The 14,832-nt window shown below is 41.5% G+C and overlaps 4 protein-coding genes across 5 annotated transcripts; 2 read left to right on the top strand and 2 right to left on the bottom strand.

The window, feature by feature from the left end:
* Nucleotides 1-586: 586 nt before the first annotated feature.
* Nucleotides 587-6,029, bottom strand: yju2b (YJU2 splicing factor homolog B). The gene is made up of 10 exons (XM_077570416.1): nt 5,783-6,029; nt 5,217-5,257; nt 5,089-5,142; nt 4,918-5,000; nt 4,475-4,530; nt 4,336-4,396; nt 4,126-4,268; nt 2,888-3,060; nt 2,431-2,569; nt 587-1,205 (listed from the first exon to the last, which is right to left on the bottom strand). Exons 2-10 carry the CDS (start codon nt 5,217-5,219, stop codon nt 895-897), a joined length of 1,023 nt encoding a protein of 340 aa, XP_077426542.1. The 5' UTR covers nt 5,220-5,257; nt 5,783-6,029; the 3' UTR covers nt 587-894.
* A 512-nt stretch (nt 6,030-6,541) lies between these two features.
* Nucleotides 6,542-8,441, top strand: LOC144054952 (transcription factor IIIA-like). The gene is made up of 2 exons (XM_077570415.1): nt 6,542-7,176; nt 7,356-8,441. The coding sequence occupies exons 1-2, from the start codon at nt 6,703-6,705 to the stop codon at nt 7,917-7,919; spliced, it is 1,038 nt and encodes a 345-aa protein (XP_077426541.1). The 5' UTR covers nt 6,542-6,702; the 3' UTR covers nt 7,920-8,441.
* Nucleotides 8,442-9,211: 770 nt separating this feature from the next.
* wdr83 (WD repeat domain containing 83) lies at nt 9,212-13,007 on the bottom strand. 2 transcript variants are annotated; one of them, XM_077570419.1, is made up of 10 exons: nt 12,770-13,007; nt 12,496-12,610; nt 12,296-12,416; nt 11,508-11,613; nt 11,385-11,433; nt 11,177-11,303; nt 10,854-10,921; nt 10,666-10,774; nt 10,473-10,587; nt 9,212-9,636 (listed from the first exon to the last, which is right to left on the bottom strand). In XM_077570419.1, the coding sequence occupies exons 2-10, from the start codon at nt 12,596-12,598 to the stop codon at nt 9,466-9,468; spliced, it is 969 nt and encodes a 322-aa protein (XP_077426545.1). In that variant the 5' UTR covers nt 12,599-12,610; nt 12,770-13,007; the 3' UTR covers nt 9,212-9,465. The 2 variants fall into 2 exon arrangements, with proteins under 2 accessions (XP_077426545.1, XP_077426544.1); XM_077570418.1 differs by having other exon boundaries at nt 12,496-12,613; nt 12,770-13,004.
* A 116-nt stretch (nt 13,008-13,123) lies between these two features.
* wdr83os (WD repeat domain 83 opposite strand) lies at nt 13,124-14,783 on the top strand. Its single transcript, XM_077570422.1, has 4 exons — nt 13,124-13,295; nt 13,469-13,574; nt 13,702-13,799; nt 14,549-14,783. The coding sequence occupies exons 1-4, from the start codon at nt 13,246-13,248 to the stop codon at nt 14,613-14,615; spliced, it is 321 nt and encodes a 106-aa protein (XP_077426548.1). The 5' UTR covers nt 13,124-13,245; the 3' UTR covers nt 14,616-14,783.
* The last annotated feature ends 49 nt before the right edge of the window (nt 14,784-14,832 follow it).

Below are 14,832 nucleotides of genomic sequence, written 5' to 3'. Positions count from 1 at the left end.
TTTTTAAATTAGGTTATAAGGTAATAATTAAATGACAACTTTAACAAAAATCTGAATTATTATTATTATTATTACAACCAATTTTGGGAAAGGAGCTAAACCAATGCAACACATAAAACATTTTAAACATTCATTTTAATAATAAAATAATTCATGCTTGTTTTTTTTTTTACAATTGATTATTGAAAATTAAGTTAATAATGAACTAATCAATTATTTATTTATTTTAAGTGTCCAGAGGACACATGCATATTTGCAGTTCAGCATAATTCACCTATTCATGGATAATGCTTTTTGTGTAAACACTTGCTTTTTCTTCTTTTTCTTTTTTACTCAATTTCGAGCTTCTCACCATTTTTCAGATTTAAATTTTTTTCATAACATTATAAGCGTGCCAATTATTTGAGTATTTGATTTTATGGCCGGATTCGGTCCTAGTTCACCAGGAATAGATGCTTCACTGTGTGTGTTAAATTGCATCGGTTTTAAGTAATATTATTACTCGCAATAAATCAAATAAATTATGAAAAATGAAATACATCTATTCTAAAAAAAACATTTTGAACTAAAGACACTGAGAACTGTCATGTGTCAAATGATTTTGGACATTTATTTTACATGGCGTCCTGGTGAACACTCCATTAGGTACACTCCATCCAAAACATCAGTCAATTTGTTCTGTCTCACTTCCTGTAGGATGGTTTTTAAAACTGCAAACAGTTGACCATTTTGGGGAGTTAAAAAAAAAAAAATCAATGGGAGCAAACATTATCAGGACGTCCTGTTTGTGCTGAAGTGTCACCAGCGGCCAGACGGAACAGAACGGAAGGCTGGGGAATTCCCGCAGCCCGCCGGGAAGGCGTCATCCATGAAGTCAGCGTGGTTCACTTGCCGTCAGTGCCCGTGGTCCGAGTCCGAGTCGCTGTAATTGGGTACCAAGGAGCTCCAGCTTGTGTCCTGCTCAGTCGTTACGACTTCCCGCGCCGCCGCCGATGGCGCCGACTCCTGGGGTTCCGACTTCCTGCGGATCAGGGGGGCCCGCGAGGGACCCAGAGCTTTGGCCACGGCCGCTTCTTTGCCCTGCAGGCCCAGTTTTTGGAGCAGACTCCCGGGGGTGGTTGTAGTGGCGCCGCCGCCTTTAGTGGCGCTGAACCACGAGCGTGAGGAGATCGCCTGACGTTTGCTGCGTTGTTTGTCCTCGTACGCTGAGTGGGGCCACACAGGGTTCGGCTCAATTACGTATTTTGTGGGGGGGTGGGAGCGTCAACTTTGAAGTTCAGTCAAGCATCATTTTTTTTATATACTGCAAAATCATGGCTTTTTTGTTTGTTTTGTCCTCGTTTTTACAGTACAGTGATTGCCTCAGTTGGTTTTGTTGCAATTCACCCAAATCATCTTTTCCCTTTGAAATGAACGGGAATGCAATTATTCCATTCAAGGTTCCCCAGTGCTTTTAAATAAGGAAACTAACACAAAAAGATTGAATATTGCAAGAATAACTGAAAACTAAGGAGAATCTTGACACAATTTTGCATTTAAAAAAAAAATCGAAATATAAATAAAAAAAAGTTGCATGTTTACAAGAAATCACAAAAAAACAAAAAAAAATTCAGATTTTTTCCCGACAGATATGAGGAAAAAAATCTGAATATGACAAAGTTGAATTTAATAAGAACCCCCCCGTAATGTTAAAGGAACGGAATATATATATATTTTTAGAGGAAATTATAATCCAACGAAAATTAAATAGGATTTTAGTCATGAAGAAAGTCAAATTTTATTTGGTTAAAGAGATAATCTTAGGAGAACAGGGTAAAAAAAAATGGAAAAAGCCGTATTATGAGATAACATTATAATGGATTCGATTATTTTAAGGTATCATAGTCGCAACAGCAGCCGATACTTCTTGCGACCGTTTTAAAATCAGGAAGTATAAATGAGAAGAATAGAACATTTGCTAGAATTATTAAATGGAAGCCTTTTGAGAGAAAAAAGCCATCATTCCAAGAACAACCATATTTTTTTCTCTCCCATAATTATTTTTCGGGGGGGGGGGGGGTTGCAGTGAGTCATTTTATTTTCTATTTTCTGCTATACAGACTGTGAACCTTAAAGTTGATAGGAAGGGAAAGAGCTTCACGTTTTATTAGTCAGGTCTATTGCAGCCATGTTGTGACATATTATATTTGATATATTTTGCCAGTTACTCAAGTATTTTTGCTGTCTGTCCTTACACTACTTTGCCCAGACACAATAGCCCAAATTATATTTGTCAAACTAGCATCGGGCCATCCGTCTATTTTATAAAGTTTAAACCTGGCAGCAATCCGACTAAATTTTGGAGTTTGACCTTGTAAAAAAATGGCCACGACGAGCCTAAAAGGTCTCTGCAGTAAATTGTGTGACTTCCTGCGTGTTTCGGAAACTCACAGTCTGGCGTCTGCAAGCTGAGCAGCGCCGCCAGCTTCTTGTCCTGCTCGCGCTCCGGCAGCAGCGGTATGCTCAGGTTGGTCCTCGCCCTCACTGCGTCGTCCTTCTCCTCCTTTTCCACCATCACCTTCTTCTCCGTCTGCAGCGTAAAAGTACAACCGGTGAGCTTCTTTTGGACATGAATAGGGCTTGACCACCATTTTGGGGCATCAATAGGCAAATGGGTGTCCATTAATTGTGAATTTTGCTATTCGCAGCAGGGTTCTTTCCCTATCCTCCAATACATTACTGTAATGCCCTCGAATGTGGGCAAGGAGAGACGCAGTCACCCATGCACTTTCAGCCATTTATTGAATGGCAAAAACAATCAAAACACATAACGAGGATGCTTGCAAGGCTTGCCCCTTCAAGGTACACATCCAACACACAAATACGACAGTGCGTCAGGTGGTTTTACCCTGAATTTCCTGCGCAGGGCGCTGTTGAGCTGGAAGTCGTCCTTCCATCCGGCCTGGTGGTCCTGCAGCTCCAAGAGTGAAGGCAGAGCCTTGTTCAGCTTCTCCTTGTCCTTCCCGCCGTGGTCCAGCTTGAACATGGCGTCCGTCTCCAGCTTCTCCTTCTCTTCGCGCTCTGGTGTGGGTGGGGGGGGGTTGGGTTACACATGCCCGCCATATTCATGTATACTACTTCATTTTGTCTTTCCTTTGCCTTTACCTTTCTGACATCTTCCCTCCTTCCATACCTGTACTCTTTCCTTCCCTGTAATTGTTTGCTTCCTTCTTTTCTTCTCACAACTATTCTGTCATCCTAGCTTACTTTCTTCTCTCAATCTATTTCTGTCCTTCCTAGTCCTTTTCTTCTAGCTGTCCATCTGTCCTTCTTGGCCCTTCCTTCCTTCCTTCCTGCCTGCTGTCCATCCTTGCCTCCTGTCAACTTTCTCCTTCCCATCCTGTACCACTGTCGTTCCTCCCTTCCTTCACTAGTCCTCTTCCCTTCCCTTCTATCCCTCCATCTTCTTTTTGTCATTCCGTTCTTCCCTCATTCCTTCGTTTGTGTCATCCTTCCATGATTTTCCGCTGTTTTCTCTTTCTCTTTATTTTCTTTTTCTTTCCTTCTCTTTCGTCCTTCGTTTTTCTTTCCTTCCAGCTTTTTAAACCTGCTGTCCTCCATTCTCTTTCCATTTTTTCCTTCTTTTGTCCTTCCCTCCCTTATTCCCTCAGGTTTACACTGTCTTTCCTTCACTTTGACCTTTCTTTCAGTCCTTCTGTGCCATGTATCTATTTTCCTATGTTCCTTTCTTGGCTCTTACCAGCTATATTTCCTTGTCTTTCTTTTTTCCCCCTTCCCTTTTTCATCTTTATTTAGTTTCCTCTTTTTTATTTTTCCTCCCCCTTCCATTCCTCCCTAATTTAATAATAATTTTTGCTGTCCTTCCTTTTTTCTTTCCTTCCATGCCTGTTGTCCTACCTTCCCTTCTTCTCACATTGTTCTGTCTTTCTTTTCTTACACACAAAGGGTAAAGGGAGGAAGGAAGGAAGGAAGGAAGGAAGGAAGGATTTCCTTTCTTGCCACCTCTTTCTCTCCTTCCCATTTTTCTGCCATCCTTCCTTTCTTTCTTTCCTCCTCCCACCTGTGTTTCCTTCACATGCTCTCAACAAGGACGTCAAACCGTTGTAAAAAGTGCCACCCAAGTACCGGTGGTGAGTATCTGCTCGTTTTCGGCCATGTCCCATCGCTCCTCCTTCCTGCTGGCGCCACTGACGATGACGTAGTCGCAAGCGGCCGGGTCCGTCTGCATTTCGATGTAGTTGATGCACAGGTGGCACTTCATACGGAACCTGCCAAGAGGACAGATTTGAATCTCGACTACAGTTACGGCCCACCGCAGTCCTCGTTTGCTCTCACCTGTAGATGGGCGTGGTGAAGTAGTTGCCGACTTTCTTCTTCTCCGCATTGTACCGGACACCTGAGCAATAACCAAACCTGGAGACTGAGCGAGCGCAGATAGAAAAATAATAATAACAATAACATAGTAGATACATACCCATGCCGATGTGGTTCTTGCAGCCGTCACACCAAATGTTGTACGGCATTTCAAACCTGCACACATTTTTCAATAAAATTTATTCTTATTATAAGAATGTTGAAAGTGACATTTTGTTGTGTGCTTTTTTTAAACAATAAAATGAATTGGCATTTGTTTTGGAATTTGAAAAAAGTTATTTTAGAATAATAAACATGTTTGGTTTTTTTTACAAGAAAGACAATGTAATATTAGTATAACAAAGTTCATTTTTATAAAAGAGTTGCAGTATTTAACGGATGAAATTGTATATTTTGGTGAAAAAGATGTAATAAGCTGACACCTTTTCAAGAGGGGGGAAAAAAAAGATTAAAAAAAAAAGTTTTGGGGCAGTAACAATATGAGGTGACCTTATAATAAATATAATTTCTTAGTACAAAAATTGCCTTTTGTTGTGTACAAACCTGATGATGAGGATACCCTGGGAGAGCTTCCTGGCACGCTCTCGCAGGGCGTGTGTTTTGTGGTAGCCATTGAGAGAGCCATGCTGGAGGAGAAACAACAAACAAATAACCAAAAAACTCACAAAACAACATATTAGGGGTGGGGGGGGGGGGCACCATCATCTCACACACCTTAGCCGGATCGAAATCCGGTGGGTAGTACTTATTTGTTCCTTTTCGTTCTCCCTGCAAGACAACACAAAAGTGTTTGTTGTGTTGGAAAACAACAATGTTTGAATGTAAGGTGATGCCCATCTCACCATTTTGGCGACGAGACCTCTGCACGGCTCACAGAGTCAGTCTATGTTGGGAAAGAAAATAATGAAATACATATGAATGATATAGTGAGGAAAATGGTGCCTAGAAAGGTGCTCTGGGGTGCACCTATAACGACAACAAACTCAAAGTATATCTTAATACTGATTATGAACAAAGTGTAACACGTCGTATTATACAATTACAGGGTGACTACTGAGTGTTTTCAACTGTATATGCAGATGTGTCTAGTATAAGTGCATTTCTCCCTTTGGCAGCACAGTAACTCAAAAGTTAACATGGAATAGCAACGACGGCGTTACTTATCTTAACAAAATGTGTAATGTATAAGGGTAACGATAGTGCTATTTAACACAACGCAACACAAATGAAACGGTTTATCTGGAATGTAACGTCAAACCAGCGAGCAAAGTGAGCTAACATGCTAACACACGTCTCTACGTGATTGCGACGCGAATACAATCTTATTTCCGAGCCACACACCGACTTGTACAGCTTGTTAATGTGCAACTTTCAGGTGTAACCTTAAATAGTAAGCTCAAATACTTACAAGTGTTAGTGTAAACACACAGGCGGGCGACAACCAGTGGCCAACAGAGATGTTTTGTGGAACTGGAGAGCGGATCGGCTAACTAGCTTTAGCTAGCTCAAACACACGACGCCCTCTAAACGTCACGAGAAGTGCCTCAATAAAAACCCGAGGCAGTTTTGGGGAGACCTTTCATACTACGAGTGCGTTTAATTTCACTTCAGTAAATGCTAAAGTTTTACAAATGCGAACATTTTAAGTGGGCTTGTAGCTGCCGTAAATTGTGTATTGTCGCAAATGTGAGGATCCTAAAACGGTGAAATTCTTGCGCTTTTTAAACCATAAATTTAAATATGGTAGGCCTAAATGATTTGTGATAACGTGGCATAATACAACGCGATGTAATAAAACTAATCGCAGACACGTAAAATGTAACTTTTAATTTTAGTAATAACAAGTTTGACGACGCCGTAAATTGGTGTACTGTATTGTCGCAACTCCGAGCGTCCCCAAAACAGTACACGCGGGTTGTTGTTGTTTTTTAAGAACTACGTCAGTGACGTTTCAGTAGTTGTGAATGGACGAGATTTTGACAAAATCAAATACCAGATATCAATTTTAATGATATAAATACAGTAACAAATTTACATTTCTTTTTTTAAAGCCACTAATTGCCATTACAGTAGTAGATAGTGTATGGATTAAAGTGTTGATTATGGTTGAGATAATTCATTTTATTGTAGAAATAATACGGTACGTTTACGAAAAACCTCTCTTCAGAAAACATCTCTGTTGCTGGGTGTGACGCACTTCCGCAAAACGTCATCCACTAGAGAATTGTGGGAAGATAAGGCGTCCAGTGACAACGTGTGACAGTCGCAAAAGAGCCTGCCATTGTTGATATAACAGCGACTGGTTCGAGTGGACCGTAGCCAGAAACGATGGAGGTAGATGCGCGGTCGCACAAGCGCTACATCTGCTCTTTCACGCCGTGCACGGCGGCTTACAACAAGCAGTGGAAGCTGGACGCCCATCTGTGCTCGCACACGGGCGTCAGGCCGCACGCGTGTCCGCAAGACGGCTGCACAAAGTCCTTCCTCAGCCCGTACCACCTGGCCCGCCACCAGCTCATCCACAGCGGCCTGCGCCCCTTCCCGTGCTCGGCGGAGGGCTGCGCGGAAGCCTTCAGCACCAACTCCAACCTCGCGCGGCACATCAGCCGCGCGCACGCCGTAAAGTCGGAAAGCAAGCCCTACTCTTGCACGGCGGACGGATGCGACGCCGCGTTCAAGAAGCACCAGCAGCTCAAGGCCCACATGAGCGAGCGCCACACGCACTTGCCAGCCTACGCGTGCACGCACGACGGCTGCGACATGCGCTTTCACTACCCGAGCCGCCTCAAGCGACACCTCAAGGTTAGTGAGAACCCCCGTTTTCGCTTGAGACACAACTTTAGTAGGTGAAAATTAATCCGTGAGACTTTTTGTACAAACCAGATAGCGGCAAATTACTAACGTCAGTTTTTTTCTTAACACACATATTTATACTTATACTTAAGTCCAGAACGTGAATACTTTTGCCGTCTTTGTCCAAGGTGCACCAAGGCTACCCCTGCAACCACTCGGGCTGCACCTTCACAGGCTCCACCTGGACAGAGTACATGAGTCACCGCAAAGAGCAGCACCAAACCAAAGTGGTATGCCAGGACTGCGGCAAAGCTTTCAAGGACGCCTGGTTCCTGGAGCAGCACCGTCGCGTGCATGCCGAAACGCGGCTGGTGTACCGGTGCCCGCGCGACCAGTGCGACCGCTCCTTCACCACCACCTTCAACCTGCAGAGCCACCTGCAGTCCTTCCACGACGAGCTGCGACCCTTTGCCTGCGACCACCCGGGTTGCGACCGGACCTTTGCCATGAAGCAGAGTCTGCGGCGGCACGGCGTCGTTCATGACCCGCAGCGGAAGAAGATGACGCGGCCCAACAGGTCGCTGGCGTCACGGTTGAGCGGATGCAGCGACAAAGTGGCGAAGAGGACGGTGTCCAAGCCCGGGAGAACCGCCGAGCCGGTGGAGCTGGTCAATCTCTTGCAGGACACGGCCCTGCTGGGTGGACCTCCTCAGGAACTGTCGGTGGCACTGACGTCACCTCTCACATTGTAGATAAATTATTAACTCATTCACTGCCATTGACGGCTATAGACGTCAAAAAATCATTTGAACTATTTCTGTTAGTTTAACATTATTTCCACTTCTGTTAAGAGTATGAACACCTAGAATATTTTTTTTTTGTACATTTAGAACAGATACAAAATTTGTGATTAATCGTGAGTTAACTATTGAAGTCATGCGATTAATTACAATTTAAAAATGTAATCGCTTAAGACCCCTAATTTTTAACACTCCCCCCACCCCCACCTAGAAAAAATGTCTAGGTTTTCATACTCTTGTTAACAAAAGTGGAAAAAATGTTACACTAATAGAAATAGTTCAAATGAATTTTTGCCGTTTAAAGGCGTCAATGGCAGTGAATGAGTTAAGAAGTCCGTTCAATATTCCAAATATTTCAGATTTTCGCACGTTTCGTAGTATGCATTGTATTATGAAATTATTGGAGTTGATTGGCAAAAAAAAGTGTTTTTCTTAAAATATATTTTCCCAATTAAAGTAATGTGTTGAAACTAATGAGTGCTGCCTTTGTTTACATTTATAGTGCGTTTGCACTACAGGAGCTTTACAGTACACTGCAACTTTTGGAGGAATTAAGTACAAAAAAAACAAGTTCTGCCTTGCAGGAGGTGTTCAACAGTTGACAGAAATGTTTGTTTGTGTTTTCACCAGCTAAGGTTAAATTTATGTGTCTGGCTTGTGCGCTAATGTCCCTGAGGCTAACATATTTATTACTGTTTACTGGCTGGTACTTTGGCTAATGCTTGCTTTATGTTTACTAGCTAATAATTAACCTGTTTACTTGAGTAAATGTGTTTAATACTGTATTCTGGCTAATCATTGTTTATTGGCTGGCTAGTGTTTAGAAGCACATTCACCAGATGATATTGCGTATTCACCTTTACTTTCATGGTCACTGGCTAACATATATTAGCTTATTCACTGGATAATGATTATCGTTTATTAGCATGTTGTCTAGCTAATAGTTAGCGTGCCCACAGGCTATCAATTGTTTATTAGCTTGTTCACTGGTCAGCTTAGTAGCACATTCATAAGCTTATCTTATGTTTAATATGTGTTTTCATTTGCTAACGCAGTACATTTATTAGTGCGTTTGCTGGTTAATGGACGTTCAGTGTAGTGTGTTCACTGGCTAACACTTAAATAGCATGTCCACTGGCTAATCTGCATTATTAGCAGTGTATCAAACTTTTAAATTGATGAGACAGGGGAGTTATGTAATGGAGGGTTTCCTTGGAAATCATAAAGAGAAAAAAAAAAGTCGATTAAGTGTTTGGAAGGCAGGTACTTTAAAATAAAATAAAACTTTGGATTAAATGCATGTCACATTATCCATAAGCATCCAACCAACCAGACCAAGTATAAGAGTGAAAATGTTCCAAGCTTCCTCAGTCTTTCTTGCTCTTAATGATAAAAAATTAGTTAGCATCCATGCGAATCTGTCGTCGTGGTTCATTTTAGCAGTGATCCTATTTTACAAAAAATAAATGCAAATGTCCAGATGTGTCGAATCGGTAAATCACGTTTCCATGGCATCGTTGGCGTTGTCGTTTCCGTCGGGATCTTCCGGTTCGGACGCCCACAGTTGTACGCGGCCCTCGCTGGCGGTTAGGAGACGCGGCTGCGTAGGATGGAAGGACAAAGACTGGACCACCGCTTTGCCCACGAGAAGCTTCAATGACAAACAACCCTGATATACAGACAGACAGACAGAACAAAAATAAAACTATATTTAGGCCTCAAAGTCCACAAGTTACACATTCACTGGATAGCATGTTGATATGAACATGTGCACTCAATGAGAACATCGTGTTTGTAAACATGTGCAATAGCTAACATGGTATTTTAATTAGCGTTTAACTTTACATATTGACTGGGTAACTGTTAACTGGCTAACAAAATGTTTATTAACATCTTCATGACTAACCTAATATTTTCATTTGAGTGTTCACTGGCTAAGGTTGTAGGTGCTGTTTAGCTGTTTAGCTAATTTGTGTTTGTGTGTTGCTAATGGCTAACATTTTTAAAAGCATGCTCACTACTAGCTAAAATGTTACGTTTTGTAGCATGGTCACTTTCGAACGCGCTATGTTTCTTTTTGGCTAATGTATATTTATTGTATTTTGTGTTAACTGGCAAAGTGGTAAGTATGTGCTGTTTAAGCTATTGTGTGTTTTTTAAATCTGTTGTTCACTAGCTGACATTTTCGTTAGTATGTTTGCTGGCTAACGTATGATTTTAGCCTGTTCACGGGCTAGCTTGGTAAGTTTTGTTAATGTGTGTTTTTTTTGCATATTCACAGGCTAATGTGGCATGTTTATTAGCTTGTTCACTAGTTAAAGCAATGCTTTTTTTTTTTTAGCTTGTTCACTGCTAACGTGTTAATTATTATTATCTCTATTGTAAATGATATGTTAAGGAACGTCTTCACTGTCTTATACATGTCTTTCATTTACTACGTGCTAAAAAAGCTAAAAATACGAGCACACAGTGTCACATTTTCCAAGCTATTGTTCTGTTACTAACCTCCACCAGGTCCCAGAAGTAGACATGTCCGTCCTCAGAGCAGCTTAGTACGTGAGTGTCTTTGCAGGACAGACAGCATTCCAGCTTGTATCCCTCCATCTTGTGTCCCGTGTACCTGGCGCCAGGCACAAACACACAACTCAAGATAGCCGCCGCCTTCATTGAGTCTGCTTCTAAGATGGACGCCACTCACTCTCCCAGCATTTCTCCTGTACTCTTATCCAGTAGTCTCACTGAGGAATCCAGACTGGAGCTGAGCGTGCACTGGCCATCCTGACTGAAGCATACGCACGTGATGGGACCTGCAACAGCACACACGCATGACACAAGCGGCAACGACACAACAACAACAACAACAAGACAACGAAAAAGATGTCTGACTGTTGAGGAAGTCCACGTGAAGCTCTCCCATCCTCAGGTCGTAACGTCTCACTCGGCCGTCCACGGATCTAAACGCAATCATCAACCACAACAACAAAATAAAATTCTCAGGAAATCCATTATTATTATTGTTATTTTTCAGCGGGTAACTTTTTCACACTTGACAAGATAATAATGTTCAAACTTAAAGCTTTTACTCTTAATATTATGACTGCCCCTGATAGACCCGGGTCTAACAGATGATTATTATTTCCTACGAGAAAACCAAGCATGATTATAACTGTCCCTAAAAAAAAGTACGTGGTGGGTGCGAGCGGACCAACCCGGTGAGCAGCTCATGTTTGGACACCTTCAGGCTACTGACGCTGTCTCGGGCCTCGTCCATAACTTGGATGGGCTCGTTCTTGCGGGACCTGGTGTCCCAGCAGCGCACCGTCCCGTCCAAGGAGCCTGAACAAGACCGGGATGCTCTGATTAACCAGCGGTCATCGAACGCAGCCGAACAATTTTGTTGTGTTTTGTTCTGCTTACCCGACAGGATGACGGTGGCCTCCTCGTTGAACTGCACACAGTTGACTTTCTGCGTAAAGAAACGGTGAAAACAAATGTCAACGGAGACAAAGAGAAGAAGACGGAAGCGAGGCGCAGACAGACCGCGGCGTGTCCTCGAAGTTTGCGAGCCACCTGACCCGTGGCCACGTCCCACAGGATCACCGTTTTATCAGAACTGCACGAACAAATGTTGCTGTTATCAAATGACCTGCACGCACAAACAAGACGATAACAACAAAAGGCAGTTAGTTCATCAGAAATAAAGAAGTTCACTTATTCACCAATTCAAAAAACTTTTTTTATCCTATTAGCATGTTTATTAGTTGACATATGTTTTTTAGTGGGTTCATTGATCTTACAATCCATTAGCATGCTCACTGGCTAAAATAGTTCATGTTTATTATCTTGACATTATTGTTGATGAGCGTGTTTCACTTGTTAATGTTTTTTTTTAAAGGTTCACTGGTTAAAATGCTTTTTTTGGATAGCAATTGATATTTATTAGCATGTTCAATTTTTTGTTTTTAGAACGTTCACCGCCAACAATTCAAGTTCAATAACGTGATCTGGCAGATGTATAGTTTTTAGTGGGCTTGCAGCTTAATTCTTAAACACCATTAGTGCTTTCACTGGCTTCCGATATATATATATATATATATATATATATATATATATATATATATATATATATATTTTAGCATGTTCAGTTGCTAACTAAGTTTACTAGCGTGTTTACTGGCAACATTGTATATTTTTTAAATGTTCACTAGCTAACAATTAATTTGAATCAGCATATTCACTGGCTAAAGATTCATGTGTATCGTTTAACACTTTTTAAATAAGTGGTGTTATTTTGCACTATGACATCACATTTTACCATTGATGCTCACCCATCAGCGTCCAGCACCTCGTACCCGTGGCCGCTGTAAGTCTTGAGCAAAGTCCCTCGGCTGCCACTCCAGAGCTTCAGAGACTTGTCACCACCGCAGGAGAGCATGTACTGGCCATCCACTGAGGCACAAACATCCACAAATAAGTTAAAGGAGGAGGAGGAGGAGGAACAAGAAGAATCAATAATATAGATTATCACCATTGAAGCGCACTGCTCTGACAGCCCCTTGATGACAGTCGGTGGTTCGGAGAAGATGTTGAGGAAGCTGAGGGGTCTGAGGTTTGGGGCGAGGAAACGACATGATGCATTCAACCTGCTGGGAGGATAAACAAAAGCCAGAAACGAGCAAATTGCAATGTTAGCCGTAAACATTTCATTGAAGTCAGTGATCACGTTGTTGGAGTTAGGGCACAATAAAACCAACATTGGTTATCTTACATTTGAAGACTACAAGTTGCAATTTTGTACTTACTCAAAGACTTCAGACGAGCCAACCTTAATTATCGCCTTGAATTTAATAGCTGCGGCCGAAGATTTGTAACGCAAAAAGTACGTGAATCGTGGTCATACAGTGCTGTTTTTTTATTAAAAATTACTTTGATTGCGCAAATTTAGACATTAGTACGATTAGAAAAAAACCAAACACAACAAACGTTTGCCCTAAACTTTTACTTCCGGGGTTGATGAGGAAATTTTATAACGTCATTTCCGGTGGAAGGCGCGGTGGTTCGTGGGATATTGGTTACTTTTCAAAATAAGAAGTAAAAACGTTTCTTCTCATTTAAATGTCGACTCTGTTCGTAATAAATACTTTTACTTTGAAGATCAAATGAAAATCGGAAAATCCTCCCACTTAAAGTCCCTTCAATCATGTACGAGCTGTATTTCACTCGCTGTCAAGCTTCTTAAAACAATTTTCACCGAACTAGCCATTTTATTGTAAGCATAATGTCCTCTAACAACATGGCAGATCCCAGGAGACAAAACAAGATACTACGGTGAGTTTCCTGATTATGTTGGCTGTCGCCTTCACCCTGCTAGCTCAAATGCTAACTGGGGCTGAGCTCGTCCTAAAGAGATTATAGTTGTCAGATGACATCGTGTGGAAATCGAATGTAACATAAAATAACGTCTACGTACGCACGATGACACGCTTCGATTCCTGTCACAGGTACAAACCCCCCACTACGGAGACCAATCCCACACTGGAGGATCCCACCCCCGACTACATGAACCTCCTGGGCATGATCTTCAGCATGTGTGGACTCATGCTCAAGGTGAGACACACACAGAAACGCAAACTACATACATACACCGAATGATGTTTAAGCAATAAGCATCTCAACTAATGGTAGCAATACTTAAATGGCAATGAAATGTTTTGTTGTTGTTTTTACTTGGTAGCTGAAGTGGTGTGCCTGGATCGCCGTCTACTGCTCCTTCATCAGCTTTGCCAACTCGAGAAGCTCCGAGGACACCAAACAGATGATGAGCAGCTTCATGTGAGTGCACACACCCATGCACATGCTAATTGGTGGTAAAAAAAAAAAAAAGGGGGTTCAATTGCACCAGGACATAGCCCAAAAGTTATGTGATGGAGAAAGATGTCAGGTGAAATGTTCTGGGAGAACCCCCTCAGTCACCAAATTATTAAGAGGCTAATTCTAACACAAGCGAGCGCAGTACGTACCGGATGCAACGCTGCTTCGCTGTCTTGTTGAGGATATTTACCAGCAATAATTTTGTCATGTAAGATTTTAGATGGAAATGGCAGCAACACAGAAGTCTGTGCGTGTACATTTCTGCTTTTTCAAGAATAACTCACTAAATCACTTTGAGAAAAGTTGTTCTTCCAGGAGAACATTCCGTTATTCTTTTGAGGAAAACAAGAATCTCATAAAAGGGAACAAAAAAAACTTGTTTTTTTTAGGAAAAAGGTTAATTTGTTAGAAGTATATATATATATATATATATATATATATATATATACACACACACACACAAAGTATATTTTAAGGAAAAGGTCATTATTAGAGGAAAATTTACAATTTTCATAATAAAAAAAAGTTTAAAAAATCAACATTATTTTTTTAAGATGTGTATAAATAAAATAATATATATTAATTGATAAAATTGTATATTTTCATGAAAATAATCTGAGAATATAAATCATCTTTTTTTCAAGGATAGAAGTTGCATTTTTTTTGTCCCACCATTGTTGGCGAGACGACATCCCGGTTTTGTTGTGCAGGTTGTCCATCTCGGCTGTGGTCATGTCGTACCTTCAGAACCCTCAACCCATGTCGCCGCCGTGGTAACAGAGAGGAGGCGTGGCCAAAAAGCCGGAAAGCCCCAACAGACTCAAACCGCACAGCAAATCAACGAAGCGGAGCCAAGCGGGACGCCAACTCGTTTTAACCTGTCTTATGTTCTTTCACGTTTTGCTACTTGATACAAATGAATAAAAAGTTGGGATACAAAAAGTGCTTATGAAAGGGTAGATCAAACTGCCGTTTACCGACTCCACAACTACAT

Source organism: Vanacampus margaritifer, chromosome 7, assembly GCF_051991255.1.
Source record: "Vanacampus margaritifer isolate UIUO_Vmar chromosome 7, RoL_Vmar_1.0, whole genome shotgun sequence".
NCBI lineage: Eukaryota > Metazoa > Chordata > Actinopteri > Syngnathiformes > Syngnathidae > Vanacampus > Vanacampus margaritifer.
Note: the sequence above shows the minus strand (reverse complement) of the source record. Positions and strands in the feature narration are given on the sequence as shown.